The 14626-nt window shown below is 44.7% G+C and overlaps 1 protein-coding gene across 1 annotated transcript in view; it reads right to left on the reverse strand.

Moving 5' to 3' along the window:
* Positions 1 to 497: 497 nt before the first annotated feature.
* EPS8L3 (EPS8 like 3) overlaps positions 498 to 14626 on the reverse strand; it is a 36306-nt gene continuing 22177 nt past the window's right edge. The window contains exons 11-20 of the mRNA XM_053248300.1: positions 14170 to 14234; positions 11186 to 11260; positions 9982 to 10130; positions 7786 to 7888; positions 6797 to 6831; positions 6290 to 6383; positions 5533 to 5655; positions 4277 to 4362; positions 2479 to 2610; positions 498 to 869 (exon numbers count right to left, since the gene is read on the reverse strand). Coding sequence (XP_053104275.1) covers positions 2493 to 2610; positions 4277 to 4362; positions 5533 to 5655; positions 6290 to 6383; positions 6797 to 6831; positions 7786 to 7888; positions 9982 to 10130; positions 11186 to 11260; positions 14170 to 14234 — 848 coding nt within the window. The 3' untranslated portion in view covers positions 498 to 869; positions 2479 to 2492. The remainder of the gene's footprint in view (positions 870 to 2478; positions 2611 to 4276; positions 4363 to 5532; positions 5656 to 6289; positions 6384 to 6796; positions 6832 to 7785; positions 7889 to 9981; positions 10131 to 11185; positions 11261 to 14169; positions 14235 to 14626) is intronic.

Consider the following 14626-nt stretch of genomic DNA (forward strand, 5'->3'; position numbering starts at 1 on the left):
ATGGAGCTCCAGAGGCTGGGATGACACATCCTGGCCTTTGGGTATCCCACAAGGCACTGTGCCCTCAGCACAGTGCATTGCAGGATTTCCCCAGGAGATAGGCATTCTAGGCACCCATCTCTGTGTTTAGCCTGAGGAGGCACACTGCCCCAGAGCCTGGATTAACAGCATGCTAATGCTATTAACCCAGGCTAAAAGCTGGGCTAGGTGGCACTGCCCCACCAGGATCAGGCCCAATCCTGGCATTTCTCATGCACAGCTTAACCCAGGCTGGCTTCCCTAGCCTAGGTTAGGCTGCATGTGTGAAAACAGCCTCCTTAGCTGTATTACTCATGTTAACGCAAAAACAAGAGTCTTATGACATCTTAGATGGTTCTAGCAGACACAAGCCTGACAAAAAGGGCAATGTTCAGAAACCAGTTCCCAGGATATTCTGCTGCTGATCATCTGGTACTCTCTGATGTGGTCCTTCTTCCACAAACTCAAGAGGCTTGTGTGAAATTGCTGAATAGGAGTTTATTGGCAAGAAATCAGAAATCAATTTATTGATTTCTAATTGAGACCGAAGTCCTCTTACACAAGTGTTTACAGCTGGCATACTAAAACTAGAAAGATTTATTATCAGTTACTGCTGTTGTAAATTGCCACTGGACTTGTGTACATCTGAACGTTGCATACTTCTTGCATTTCATGGTCTTCTGGCTCCACTATGTACAACTTCCTTCTGTGTGTACAAATATTCACCATGGATACAATGCATTGGGTGATATGTTCTTGAAGCAGTTTGGATTTTAAATAGCCACCCATTGTGCTGTGATCTCTTAGCTGCTATATAGCCAACTTTCAGCAGGTTACTCCAGAGGACCATACTGGGGGGAAAGAGAAGTAACTGAGTTTAGGTTAAACTGTACTAATTATTTTCATACTTGTATCCACCAAGAAGGGTAACATATCAACTGGGGCATTAATTCTCACAGTGACCTTATAATGATTGGGCTTAAGAGTGACTTGCTCAAGGGTACCAATTCTGTATTTAGAAATTGACAGATTAAGATGACCCTCTGATTTCTAACATTAAAGAACTTGGAAAAAACCTAGTCTTGGACTCAGGTAAATACAGTGAATATCATACTTGAGTGGGGAATCTGAACTCTGCTCCAAGTCTAGCTGTTGTGTCCATGTGCATTTCTGTAGGTTGTGTGTTGAGGTGTACTACCTAGGCATCTTTATAATGGTGGCAAGTAATAGTCCTCCAATTTAACTGCAGAATGACAACCTCCAAAAATCCTATAAAAGTCTGCTCTTGTTAAACTAGCAGGGGATGATGTGGGCTGTTTGTGATGTGTACAAGTTTTCTTCGGATCTAGGAGCCAGCCCAAAAATTTAGGAACCAGACAATGGTCACTTGTCAAAATGATCCAGAATTTGTGATGGGCTTTATGGAGCATAAATGGACTTCTCTTTATCCCCTGTATGAATAATATACTTAGAACAAAAATAGGGCTTCCTGGGACAAATAAAGATTTTTTTAAATAATTCTGCTTCTGCATATCCTAGTCTAGACACCAAGGTTGAATTTCTAGGCACTATGGCTCCTAGGACTTGTCAAGCTCTGGATTCTGAGTGGGGCAAGCTTGTATACAGCCTGCTCACTATGTGAATGGATTATTGATCCTTGCAGGAAGCCTCTGTTGGCTTGGACAGTGAGTGAGATGCTAATGCAAGAAGACCTGTGACAGGGTTTACATATACCAAGACAAAACAACCCACATGTATAAAAACATTATTTAGAAACTAGCTGGGCTGGATGCAGAGCAGCTGCGCCTCTAGTTTGCTACAGCCTCTATCTTCTTCCCCCACTGGCTGCCCACCCACCCCTGTTACTGTTTTCTCCCCCACCTGCACCCCATCACTGGTTCCTCCCCAGCCGCCATTTTCTTCCTGCCCGCCGCCACCACTTTTTCCCATCAGTGGCTGGCCCTTCTCGCCTGCCCGCCTGCCTACCCACCCCCGTCACTGGTTTCTCCCCACAGCCAGCCCATTTGTCCCCGTCACTATCTGGCTGGTGAACTCTCATGAGAGCTGCCACACATGGGATTAGTGATGGGTACATTTAAGAGATAATACCCATAACATAACCATAATAAAATGTATTTTATTATGGGTATGTTATAGATATATTTCTAAATATTATTATTTAGACAGATATATACATGTGGGTTCTTGTGTTTTGTCAAGCTAATGCAAGAATCCAGTAAAGCTATGCCTACAGTAGCTGGACTCAGGCCAGTGCAATATTCAGTGTAAGTTTCATACTTCGCAGTACCCACATCCATTCATACCATGGAGATTGGGGGAGGCAGACTAGCCTATGAAAGAGTCAAGCATGCAGTGTGGCTCTTCATCCAGTCCAAGATCCCCTCTAGCAGTTCCTTACTCTTATGACATGCAGAATTATTCGTTCTAAAAGCATCTTACCTCTAGTGTTGCTTTCATGTCATAAGCATGAGAAAAACTCTTCTCCCTTCTTCTGGGCAGACTGTTTTCAACTCTTCTTGGCTCATTGATAGAAGCTGTCTTCCGTTAAGGATGCCAAGAGACTTAACTGTGCTGTTTGGGGCAGGGGGTGGGGGGAGGAAGACAGTGTGGATGAAGTATCTGGCACAAGTTTGACATCCTGTACTCTTGTCTTTGCCTGTCTGCCCAAGCATAGGATCTACTATTTCATATGGAGCTTAACACTGCAGTAACCTTTTATTTCATTTCATTTTTTTAAAGTTCTAGGATCATTTTAATACTGTTTGCTCAAACTTTAGGCTATAGAAGAGGCTGTAGCTCAATAGCAGACCCTATACTATTATTATTATTGTTGTTGTTGTTGACACAGGAAGATAGGTGTTATTGACTGGTTTGTTTTATACAGACATCGAGTCCTTCCCAAGGACCTGGGATGGCTGAATTTTATTGTCAGTGTTGTTGCTGTTATTATTATAGATATTGTTGCAGAATATAGTCTGTTACCAGTAAAGTTGCTTTTTGTAATTGGCTGATGGTGATTTCTGTGGCTGCTATGGTATTGAGGTGCTCTTCAGGTTGTTATGGAATTGTACCTAGGGTACCAATTACCACTGGGATTATTTTGGTCTTCTTCTGCCACAGCTTTTCAATTTCAATTTGTAGATCTTTGTATTTTGTTGTTTTTTCTATTTCTGTTTCTTCTATTCTGCTATCCCTTGGTATTGCTATGCCGATTATTTTAACTTGTTTTTCTTTCTTCCCGACTACAGTTATATCTGGTGTACTGTGTGGCAGATGTTTGTCTGTCTGTAGTCAGAAATCCCAACTAAATGAGCCCCTGGTGGCGCAGTGGTAAAACTGCCGCCCTGTAACCAGAATGTTACAAGTTCGATCCTGACCAGGGGCTCAAGGTTGACTCAGCCTTCCATCCTTCCGAGGTCGGTAAAATGAGTACCCAGAATGTTGGGGGCAATATGCTAAATCATTGTAAACTGCTTAGAGAGCTCCGGCTATAAAGCGGTATATAAATGTAAGTGCTATTGCTATTGCTAATGCTAAATAATAATAATAATAATACTAGGTCAATCCCTAATCAGGTTTCTTTGCATGCTAGGTCAATCCCTAGTACTTCTAGCTAGGAGTGGGAAAGAACCTTGTCTGAAATCCTGGACGCTGGAGGGCTACTGTCAGTCAGTGCTAAGCTACATAGGCCAGTGGTCTGATAAAGGTAGTTCCCTATGTTCAGAAACTCTGTGGAAGCTGAGCAGAGCTGGCAGAAGGATAGAGCTTCATAGCTTTGCACAGCTCTTTCTCCCATGGTGATGCTTTCAGGTCTACAATCCACTTATCTCCATACTCCCCTTCTGTTTTGCTACTTGCCAAAAATTCCTATATTTGGATGCAGAATAATTTGTGCAAGACAAGCAAGAGCAGGTAAACAGTTGCCTACTTGATTTCAAGGGCTGGGTTATCTGTTATGGAGTTTGGAATTTAAAAAAAAAATTGCATAGTATAGCAGACAACAGGATGACTAAGGCATACATGCATGACAGCTGTGAAAAGGGCAGGCCAATAAAGAAACAAGAGAAACTGACAATGAGCTACAGCCCACCATCATACCATTATGATCTTACAAATGGATAGGAAGTCAATGTATTTGAAGACAGTGCACACAGGTTGTCAAGCAGCTAGTACAATGTTTGGGGGTAGGGCAAAGAGTGGAGGGAAGGTTTCCTAGGTCCGTAAGTATAATACATACATCTTGGAGAAACCTTTTGATCTGAGCCAAAGTGTGACCTCTGCTGGTGTGGAACTTGGCTGGAGATCAGGAAAGCCTCTTGAGACCTGAATATAGAGACACCAGGGGGAAAGATGTTTTGTGTAAATGAGGATACCAAGTAAATCACCCTCTTAGCCGGTGACCAGAGTTTCAAACTCATGTGTGGCTGTAAGCTTCAGTAATTGGGTTTTTATCTTGTCATCCACAATTCTGTGTACTGCAGTCTATGGTTTTTGCTGGCCACCTTGCCACCCACAACCTGAGAAGACCATGAAGAGAGAGAGGGAGATCTTGTGGTTCACTTGCGGGGAGGATGAAGTCCAGACAGTCCTTGCTCTAATGCCTACCAAACTGATTACTAACTAGCTAAAAGCACCTGCAGATTGATCTCATGTGCTTGTGCTGTTTCAGCATTTCTGATTACCCCCAATGAGTGCTAAGCCTATTCCCCCACAGACACAGAATCCAGCAGCCTGAGAACCTCTACCTTCGTTTAACCCCATCCCCTGCCAAACGGCTAGTCATTAGGTTTGTGGCTGACGTCTGGCAAAATATCAGAAGTTGGGAAGGAACAGGTAGTGGTTAAGTGACAAGACTTCGATGTCCTGTGTAACTCTTTATGCCTCCCTATAAGCCACAGGAGCACTATTATGAAAAGCAAGTAAATGCATGCAAGTATGCTGAACTTCCATAATTTGACTGTGCAGAACTCAAGCTCTGCCCACAATTGGGATACACTACTGAGGATTTAGTGTTACTCTTCCCTCACTGATGTGCATGGCTGGTTGAGAATAGTGGAGGCTGATGCCTAGCCAGCTTCCAGCAGTGCATGCAGAAATATCTCAGAACCAGAGAAGTTAGCTGCCTTTTCTCTGGAACACTCTTTGTGCTTTCAGTTGTGCAAACAAACCCAGTTACCAGTGCATTTTGTTCAGCGTCCTGTTCCCCACCACTATGCCTAACCAGATGCCTTTGGGGAGCCTACAAGCAGGACATTAAAGCAAGAGCCCCTCGCTGGGGAGCAACTATTCAGAAGTATGCTGCCTCTGAACATGGAGGTTCTTATACAGCTGTGATGGGTAATAACCATTGATAGATCTGCAATATATTCTATGAATGTGTCTAATCCCTAAGTTATAGTGCCCAACTAATGTACTGCAGAATTTGACAGCCTCCTATCATCCAGTGTCTGTGCCTCTGCAGTTCTGCCTGTTCCGGTAAAGAGTTGGACCTACTTGCTCCATGGCATCTCCCTTGGGCGGTTTCTGCTCCAGAGGTTCCAGGATGTTGTTAGGGATATAGCCCTTCTCCCCTGAGGTATTCCTAGCAAGCCACCATTTTTTCCGTTGGTCCAAAACCTAAACAAAGAGAGTGCATGTTTTGTGACAACCTGATGGCTCTAAAGCACTATGAAAAATTGATACGGATCCATAACCAGAGTTCTAGTAATGTGGTATATCATCACAAAAGAAGATATATCAGTGACATTTGTATGCCAAAAGCTGTCCTACCTACATTTCAGATTCTTATTTTATATGGCAGTACAGAAGGTTTGATGCTAGAAAAAAGCCTACCTAAAAGGATTCTACAACAGAATAAGATACCATTGGCAACCAGTGTTCCCTCTAAGAGGGATTCCTAGATGTTGACTACAACTCCAATAATCCCCAAGCAAAGGCTATTGCAGCCGGGGATGTTGGGAGTTGTAGTCAACAACATCTGGGAATTCCAGTTAGAGGGAACACTGTTAGCAACTTTCAGAAAGTGCTGGACAGACATCTGTTGGGGAATGCTTTTGGTACAGGAATTCCTAACACAGGGAAAGAGTTGATGTATGAGCATACACGCACAGCAAAACATTTGTTGATGGTTTGGTCTTGAAGTGAGTGCTCTTCTGACCAAGAGTTGGGGTCAAATTAAATGTTGCATCAAGTATATCTGTAACATAACGTATTGTTTGACTTGCCAAAAGTTAAAACGTTTCTGTCTTACCTCCAACAGATCTCCTTTCCTTACAGTGAGCTCCCTAGAATTTCTTGCATGAAACTCATACATGGCTTGCATGACCTGGGGAGGATCAGATGCCCTGAAAAAGGGAAGAGATCACACATGCTAGCAGGAGATTGGGAAACCTCTGGCCTGCTCTCTTTTGCAGATTCCCAGCAAGCATGCTGCGTAGAACCTGAGTAGCAACTCTCACTTTGCTTCCACATAAAGACATAACAGCAGTTTGGTCAACAACACTTCTATGTAGATCTTGTTAAACTTCCTCCTGAAAGTTGGTGGATATTCTTAACTTTCATTTATACTAGTATAAACTGAGTGTGCAACTGAGATATGACTATGTGGAGCATGATAGCCTGACTCCACTGCAGAGCATGGAGCTTTTTGGATGTGTCATTTTGCAGCTGGATTTAATGGGATTTTGTATAAACTTCATCCTCTAGGAATATTTGCTGTCACATTAGGACTAAGTTGAGCCAGTCTAAGAGAACACACCTGTCTGAGAAGGTATTCTGGTTTCCACTGTAGGTCTGTAAGAAAAAACAATATATGCATTGGCACAAAAGATTACTGTGAATGTGAAAACCATTGATACTAATACTGAAAGAAATCCATGGCTTACATGCTGTGCCATGTGTATCTTTGATATACAATGATTTGGAACTCCAGACCTACATTTCTGAATGACACAAGAATCTCTAGCCATGTTGAGACATTGTGTTGTACCTGCATTCAGATGTCTGTACATGCACACGTTTTTGTGTGAATGACTGTACATGCATTCCTTTAAAAAATGAATCTGAGTATAGGCCTCCTGAAATGCAAGATACAGATAGGAAGTATGCTACTGTGTCTACGTTCAACACAGCATGTGGATAACTGTACCTGCATATAACCTGTGGCTACTGTGCACAGAGTGTACAAACATAATGTGTGAATAGGACTTTTCTCTTTGGCAACTGTAGTAAAGTCCCCACCACAAACATCTACATGCATTCGGCATGGGGATTTTACCGTTGGAGATTGTTCTGTGTTATTCTAGAGACAGGTGCATGCACTTGTGTGGCAATGGGTTTTGCACCTTTGGTAATAAGACAAGAGTAATATTTGTAATTGCTAGCTGTGCAGAAAGACCACTATTTCCCTTTGGTAAACCATGGGGGCAACAGCTTTTCTCTCTCAGTAGCATTATGGAGTAGAACCACTGTAATCCCCTTTTTTCATGTGGGGTAGTTTGCTATTCTCTTAATGGCCCTAAATGAGTACTTCCAGGAGAATTAGCATTGTCCTTAGATAATTGATGAAACAGTGTAAGAATTGTGTCTCTAGTAGTCTCTGTCTTTCCCCTAAGTGGAACATGCAAGGTGTCGATTTGGCTTCAGAAACCCTTGGCCAGAAACCTGCTGTCCATAGTTAGGTTGAATGCTATAGTGGGGTCTGCTTCTGCTCTTGTGGTGGCTGTCTGCCTTTCAGGAGAGACTCACCAGATCCATGGAATTATGCTTCTGAATGGGCTCAGGAAGTACCCATCCATCTGAGAATGTGGGTTTATATGGAGGGATGGATTGTCCATCTGGATGCTCTGCCCTGAGAGGAAACAAGAGCATTTTATAGTACAGGGCTTCCAAAATGAAGAGATGGGTCTAGCTGCATCTAGCACATCTAGATGTCCATGTAGAATGAATGACATCTTTAGGATTGTAGGATGTATTCACCATGACTTCTTCAAACTTTCCTGTTTCCCTTTCAGACTGGGGCGGGCAGGCAGAGTTGAACCTGCCTTCCCTCCAGACAATTTTCTCCAGACAATCACTGATGCACTGGGTGGCACATGACTCACGTGCCCACACGATCCGCACTGCTATGAGCAGCATGGATCTCTGGAGGCCGGGAAAATGAAGTCCAGCCTCCAGAGATCTCTTAATGCACCATGTCTAGGCACCTGGCTCTGTATTTGCTCCAGCTGCCTGCAGCCCAAGCAGACACACGACCCCAGACCTGGATAAAAAGGGCACATGTGCACCCCTTTACCCAGGTAAAAGCCTGACTTAAAAAAAACACCTTGGGCTACCCAGGGAGGAAGCACCAAGTAATCTTTGTGTTGATTTTTTTAAAAAACCAACATAATACAACTGCAAAGCAAGAACATCTTGACCTTGATAGGTCAGACCAAAGGCCCAGCATTCTGTTTCGAAACATGGCCAGCCAGATGATCCTGGGAAATTTACAAACAGAAAAGCAACAGCCCTTTCAGGCTGCTTGGTCCCCAGCATCTAGATAGCCAGAGGTGTTTAGCTGTCATGGCCAAGAGCCACTAAAGGGTTTGTTTCTCAGGCTATTCCAATTTTGGATGCTTTTATACATGCCTTTTTAAAAGTTCATAATGTAAATGTCAAATCTACGCTTGTCAGAATCCATTCTATTTTTCTACTGCACTAAGTGTCTTCTACTGCACTAACAACATTCAAACAGGACATAAATGATGCAAAAGAGGCTCACAGCCACTTTCCAGTGTCCTATATATGCCGCTGTACATCTGTCTAGACTGACGATACATAGTGAGCTGGTTTGGTGGATCTGCCAATCAGTGCTTCATCACAACATAAGCACAAATCACCGGTGCACCTGCGAAGAGTTCTATGGATTTTCTTATAGCTCATAGCAAATAGTCTGGTCATTCTGAAGCAGAACCACAGGGCCTGATTACCAGGGCACTTTCCAGACTAGAGCCTACAATGGGGTCAGGACAGATCTCAGAAGTGTGCTTCCACACATCCTGTGTCGTGACACCGCAGTCCCTACGCAGACAACAGGGTGCCGTTCACATTTCCAATGCCTTGTGAATTTAATCGCTGAGATACAGAGCAAGGACATTGCATATACAATCCAGCATGAAAAAGTTGCTGTTTTTTCGGGTTGTTAATCGCTGCGAGACTGCTCCCCCTGCGGTTTACAGCCCAAATGTGACTTGCCTGAACAGAGGCATTTTGCTGCTAATGAGCAGCTGGTCTGGAAAGCGCCCAGGCAGATAAAAGCAAGCTTAGTTTGAGGCTGTGTGATTGAAATGTCACAGTAGCCACTCAATTTATTGACGTGGTTATAAGTGGAGGTGGGGGAAAGTACTTCAAGACAGAGATATCTACTAGTGTGGTTTTGTTCTGCTACTGTCTCTTGAATTGTGCTCCTGTTTGACTCCTAATGGTCCTGATAACTGTGCCTGTGAAACTTGTGGGCGTCATGAATGGATGAACTCTTGAAAATCCGCACTGCCTGGAAAAGTGCCCTTCTTATCTGTTGGATAAAGCACTGCTGCCATTTTAAGTAAGCAGAAGACCCCTTCTGCTGCCATCAACACAAAATTTAGAATTGCAACTAGCTACCCACCTCTGGTCAACTGCTAAATACAGTTGGGAGACCCAAGTTCTTTTACTCCCTGTTCACTTCTGACCTGAGTTGAGTGATGTTTGTAAGAAGGGCAAGTGCCCTTGACTCTTGAACAAGAAGACCATGCTCCATTGTGACGTTAGCTCAAAGACCAGTCTCTCTTGAATACCAGTTGCATATTGCACCAAGGTATGCGACTGAAAAAAACCATTTCCTCTCTACTGTTCTGAACTCATTTGCATCCATTCCCTTGTCATCTTTTTTATTGTTATCTTCCTGGCAGGCATCATCCTTACCTAGACAGATTCCAAGCAGCTCCCAAGCTCCTCCAAGTAAGCTGCTCAGCTGAATCCAAGGAGCGGCTTAGCAGGTCAATAGCTGAAGGAATCAGCAAAGGTAAGGCCACCGCAGGTGCCAGTTCAGCCCAAGGGCAATTGGACAAAATCTGCAGATCAACAGAGCACAGTTCAACCCCAACCAACCACTTCTTCATCCCAGCCCACTGTAGTCAAGCCTTCAGGAAGGCAGCCTACCCTTTGGTCACCAGGATCTGGCTTATAGGTCGCAGAACAGCTCACAGCCATTGCTCTCAATGCAAATTTCTATTTTTGCTGGAACCAGCACTCACTTCAGTACTGAAATCTGGCTGTAGAGAGATGACTAATGGTAACACTACTCGTCTCTCTCATGCCTTATCTCAAGATTTTTAGGAATTTTCTTCACAACTGCCCTTTGATTGCCCCCTTCTATTTCACATATGAAGAAAGTGCGGTATACTGCCGTGATCAGTCACAGATTAAGTAGGAGCAAAGCCAGAAATGAAATGCATGCAGCCTGAACCTCAGAACTTTGGGGAGTTGGATTGCTAGGGGATTTTCTGAGCTTCATCTTTAGGAGTATATACTCTTGTGGAAAAAATGAGTACAGGTAGCCCTCATTATCACGTGGGTTCTGTTCCCGCCAATTCCCGCATATAATGAAATTGTGAATAAAGAGACCTTAACCCAATGAGGACTGGGGGTGGAGTTAGGTTCCTTGAGCTTAAAAAAAAACACTAAAAAATCAGGGAGGGGCAGAAATAAGGGTAGAAAAGCATAGTAGCATTCTCCAGGTATGCCTCCTAAATCCCCCAAATCCTCTTATTTTTTGTTTTAATTTTAAAAAAACAATGAGTCACAAATTGGTTCTGCACTTTAAAATGGTGGCCGGAAATAACCTCAGAAGTCATTTCTGGCCACTCAGGAAATGAGGACAGGCAAAAATTGCCTATATTTCATGCTGCAGATAAAGAAACTATGTCTCTGCAACTCATCCGTGGATATATGAAACTGCGATCTGTGAAACCATGGATAATTAGGGTCCCCTGTATTTTTGCTTTTATAATATGATAGCACAAAGCAAAGGAGAGAGAGAGAGAGAGAGAGAGAGAGAGAGAGAGAGAGAGAGAGCGTATCACCAAACTCAGATCTCCAGAAGTCCTTGCTTGGTCAGAATACTCACAGTGGACAATGTAGAAAAGATGAGATGGATCATTTCAGGAGCACTTGGCTGTTGCATGGTATGTTCGAGCTTCGCCTGCAGGGAAAACAAGGAGTAAAGCCACTGCTGTTCTCTGTCTTGGCTCAGCCTCCCTACAGGATAGCAAGAATCCTGCTATTGGGCAGGCCAGTGGGGGTGGGGGGAAGGCACTAATGGTTGGTGGCCCAGCCGCAGGCGTAGATGTTCTGTGCCCAGCCCAGGTAGTTGTAATTAATGCACAGATGAGGTAGGGAAGCAAACTGCCCAAGAACCTATGGCTACATTACTTAGGCCAGTTTGAGGGGTTGGGAAGTAGGGGATAGAGCTATGTTTTGGCTAGTTCCTGAGCAGCAGACCTGTAGTGATCTCACCCCTGCCCTGGTAAAAGATTTGCCCCTCCCACAAGTGCATGCGGTTTACTGAATTCTATTAACCTTAATCCACCTTCTGCAGCAGAGCAGCAGGGGAGGCAGATTAGGAATTGCTCTTCAGTTTGGTGAGTCTTCCAAAAACCTATGGCCCTGTGCCCAACCATGGCGGTGCTTGGGGCTGACCATGTGTCTGATTCTCACAGAAGAGAGCCGCCCAGACATGGAAGTTTGAGGCAGCATACAAATTTGATAGCTAGCTAGCTAGATGATCAGTCTGGTCCCAGTCATTGACCAGAGACTGAACAGCTGCAGGAAACCTGTTCCAGCTGTCAGCTGCAGTCACATGACAAATGGGAAGGGCACTCCAGCCCTTGCCAACGGCCAGAGGGCCCAGGGCTTCTAGGCAGTTGTACAATCTCCATCCCAGCAAGGAAAGATCAGCCTGGCCTCATAAATGCTCTGCAAAGCTTTGGGCCAGTATATGGCTCTAAAGCAGGGATAGGCAACCTTGGCTTTCCTCCAGCTGCTGCCAAACTACAACTCCCACCATCCCCAGCCACAATACATTACAGCTGGGGATGATGGGAATTTCAGTTCAGCAATGGCTGGAGAGCCAAGGTTGCCTATCTAAAGCCAATTTATATGCTCAAGGCGGTATATAAATTCAATAAATAAATAAATAAATAAATAAATAAATAAATAAATAAAATAAAGTGGCAAGCTTTGGCTGAGTCCAATTTCTTGACCCAAATCACACCACTGGCCAATGTGGATCAAATTGAGCCCACTTCCCTCCAGGCTGCTTTGGAGTCCTCCCCACTGACCCCTTTTGCTTACAGGCAGGAGACAGGCACAGTTTCAGTTTGAAAAGGGCAAGGCGTGGAGGGAACTGTAGTCTCTTCCAGTGCTGTGCCTGTTGCCCAAATGCCTTGTGCCTTTCCTAGGACTGTGGGAGAGGAAAGAAAGAGCTCCTTTGGCTGCCTTTTCCAGACTGAAACTGTGTCACTGCAGCTGTGCTTGTCTCCTGCCTGTAAGTAAAGGGGCTGGGAGAGGAACTTGGGGGAAGGCTGCCGAAGCTGGCTGAAGTGGTTCAGCCCAAACTGAACAGCTTTGCCAGTCCTAAGCCTTAGATTAAATTGAGGGCTACTCCAAAGCACCCCTTCAATTGAATGAGGGCTGATTTGCACAATCCTAGTTAAAGCATTATGAAGCTCTTCTCACGATCAGTGAGAAGAGCTTAAGTCAGGTCTGCAGAGAGAGCAGGCCCGCTCTCCCCGCAGTCGATCAAGCCTGCAGCCCTGGGTGGCCCAAACGGCCCCACACACAACTGCCAGCTCCATCACAGAACTAGCGAGGGCTGCGGGGATCAGGGGCCGCGCAGCCCCAGTAAGTTTCAGGATGTCCCGCGTGAGTGTGCGGGGCCTTCTGGAGAGACCCTTGAGCCCGCGGTCGGGGGTCTACTCATGTGTTGCCATATGGCGCAGCAACACATGAGCAAAAAGAGGAGGTTAATTGAGCGCTCGCTCCGTTAACCTCATCTTAGGGGAGGGGTATTTAGGGTGGTTAGCTTCCGGGAGCTGCGTGGCCCCCGTTGCAGCACACGATCACCCAGAAGCGGGCAAGGCTCCCTTAGCCCGCTTTTGGGTGATCATGAGAATCGCCTCTGTTATTTAGTTTTGCATCTCTATACTGCCCTTTATCAATGACCCCAGAGCAAGGTACATCCTTTCAGAACCACAATCGATGCCTGTCAAGAACTCCTCTCTCTGTTCTTGCATTGGCCAACTGGTCTCCCTCCTCTGCTTTCCCCTTCCACCTCTCATCCCTTGTGTGTCTTGAGGTTTTTAAAGTTTAAAATTACACTTGATGCCTAGCATGTATAGTTTTCTCTTGACACTTCCTTCCTTCCTTTAGAAACCTGCCCAGGTTGCAGTGCCCGTGTAGCAAGGGTGGAGAGAAGAGGGGCCTTTCCTCTTGACTGGCTTTCTCCCTTCAAAGGGCCCCCAGTTCTTTTGGAGGTGGAAGATCAACAGAAAGAAAAGGACTGAGATGCCCTGCCAGTCTCTTGTCAGAGGCTGCAGCCTAGGCAACTGCTCTAAAGTGTGTGTGTTTTTCAAACCTTAGACTGTAAACTTGGCAGGGGTGGGTGCATCTTATTTTATTTCATATATAACACTTTGAGTACTTGAATATTGAATGTGAACAGCTGTCAGTTGCTATGAGAGATAATTTTTGTCTGAAAGGTGAGATAAAAATATAAGAAACACATAAACAAAAAGACTGCATTAGATCCTTCATTCAGTTCCATGTGTCATTCACATGCAAGTACACTGCATGATGCACTTTCTCTGCCCTCACATTCCCTCTCCAGCTCTGATTATTTTGGCATGAGCCAAAATATTTCCAAACCCAACTCATTAGCCGCTCCATGATAAATGAGCAGTTGCAGCTGGACACAATAGAGCCCTGTATCCTGCTGTCCTAGATGTTCTGTGCAATGGAGACTGAGGAGGGTCTTTCCTCTCAGAAATGCAGCCAGCTCTGCTGGGGCCAAAGAATTGTCTGCCAATGTGGTGGCACAAGTCGCAGACCTACCAGCAGATTGAAGCTGTATTTGATTTTCTGGAAGCACTCCTTGAATTCAGGCTGTAGAGGCAGTGCTGCAGAACCAGAGAGAAGGTTAGATGTCAGCCTATCAGCTTGCCCAGATAGACAAAAGGAATGCAGATAGGTTAGCTCATCCTGTCAGCTGATAACACTGTTGTGCAGAGACTCTGTTTGGGTCTCAGTATCAAGAATAGAAATCTCAAATTCATGTGGCTTAAAAACCAATTGTCTTAGCAGTTTCATAGGTATTTCTGCTATCCTTGGAGCAAGCCACAAAGCAAGTTTGAAAGTCAGTTCCAGCCATAGGAACATAGGAAGGAAGCTGTGTTATACAGAGTCAGATCATTGGTCCATCCAGCTCAGTATTGTCTACTGTACACTGACTGGCAGCAGCTTCTCCAGGTTTTCTGTCCCTCCCCCCCCCCCCAGCCTTACCTGGAGATGC

Source organism: Hemicordylus capensis, chromosome 4 (assembly GCF_027244095.1).
Source record: "Hemicordylus capensis ecotype Gifberg chromosome 4, rHemCap1.1.pri, whole genome shotgun sequence".
In the NCBI taxonomy this organism is placed as follows: Eukaryota; Metazoa; Chordata; class Lepidosauria; order Squamata; family Cordylidae; genus Hemicordylus; species Hemicordylus capensis.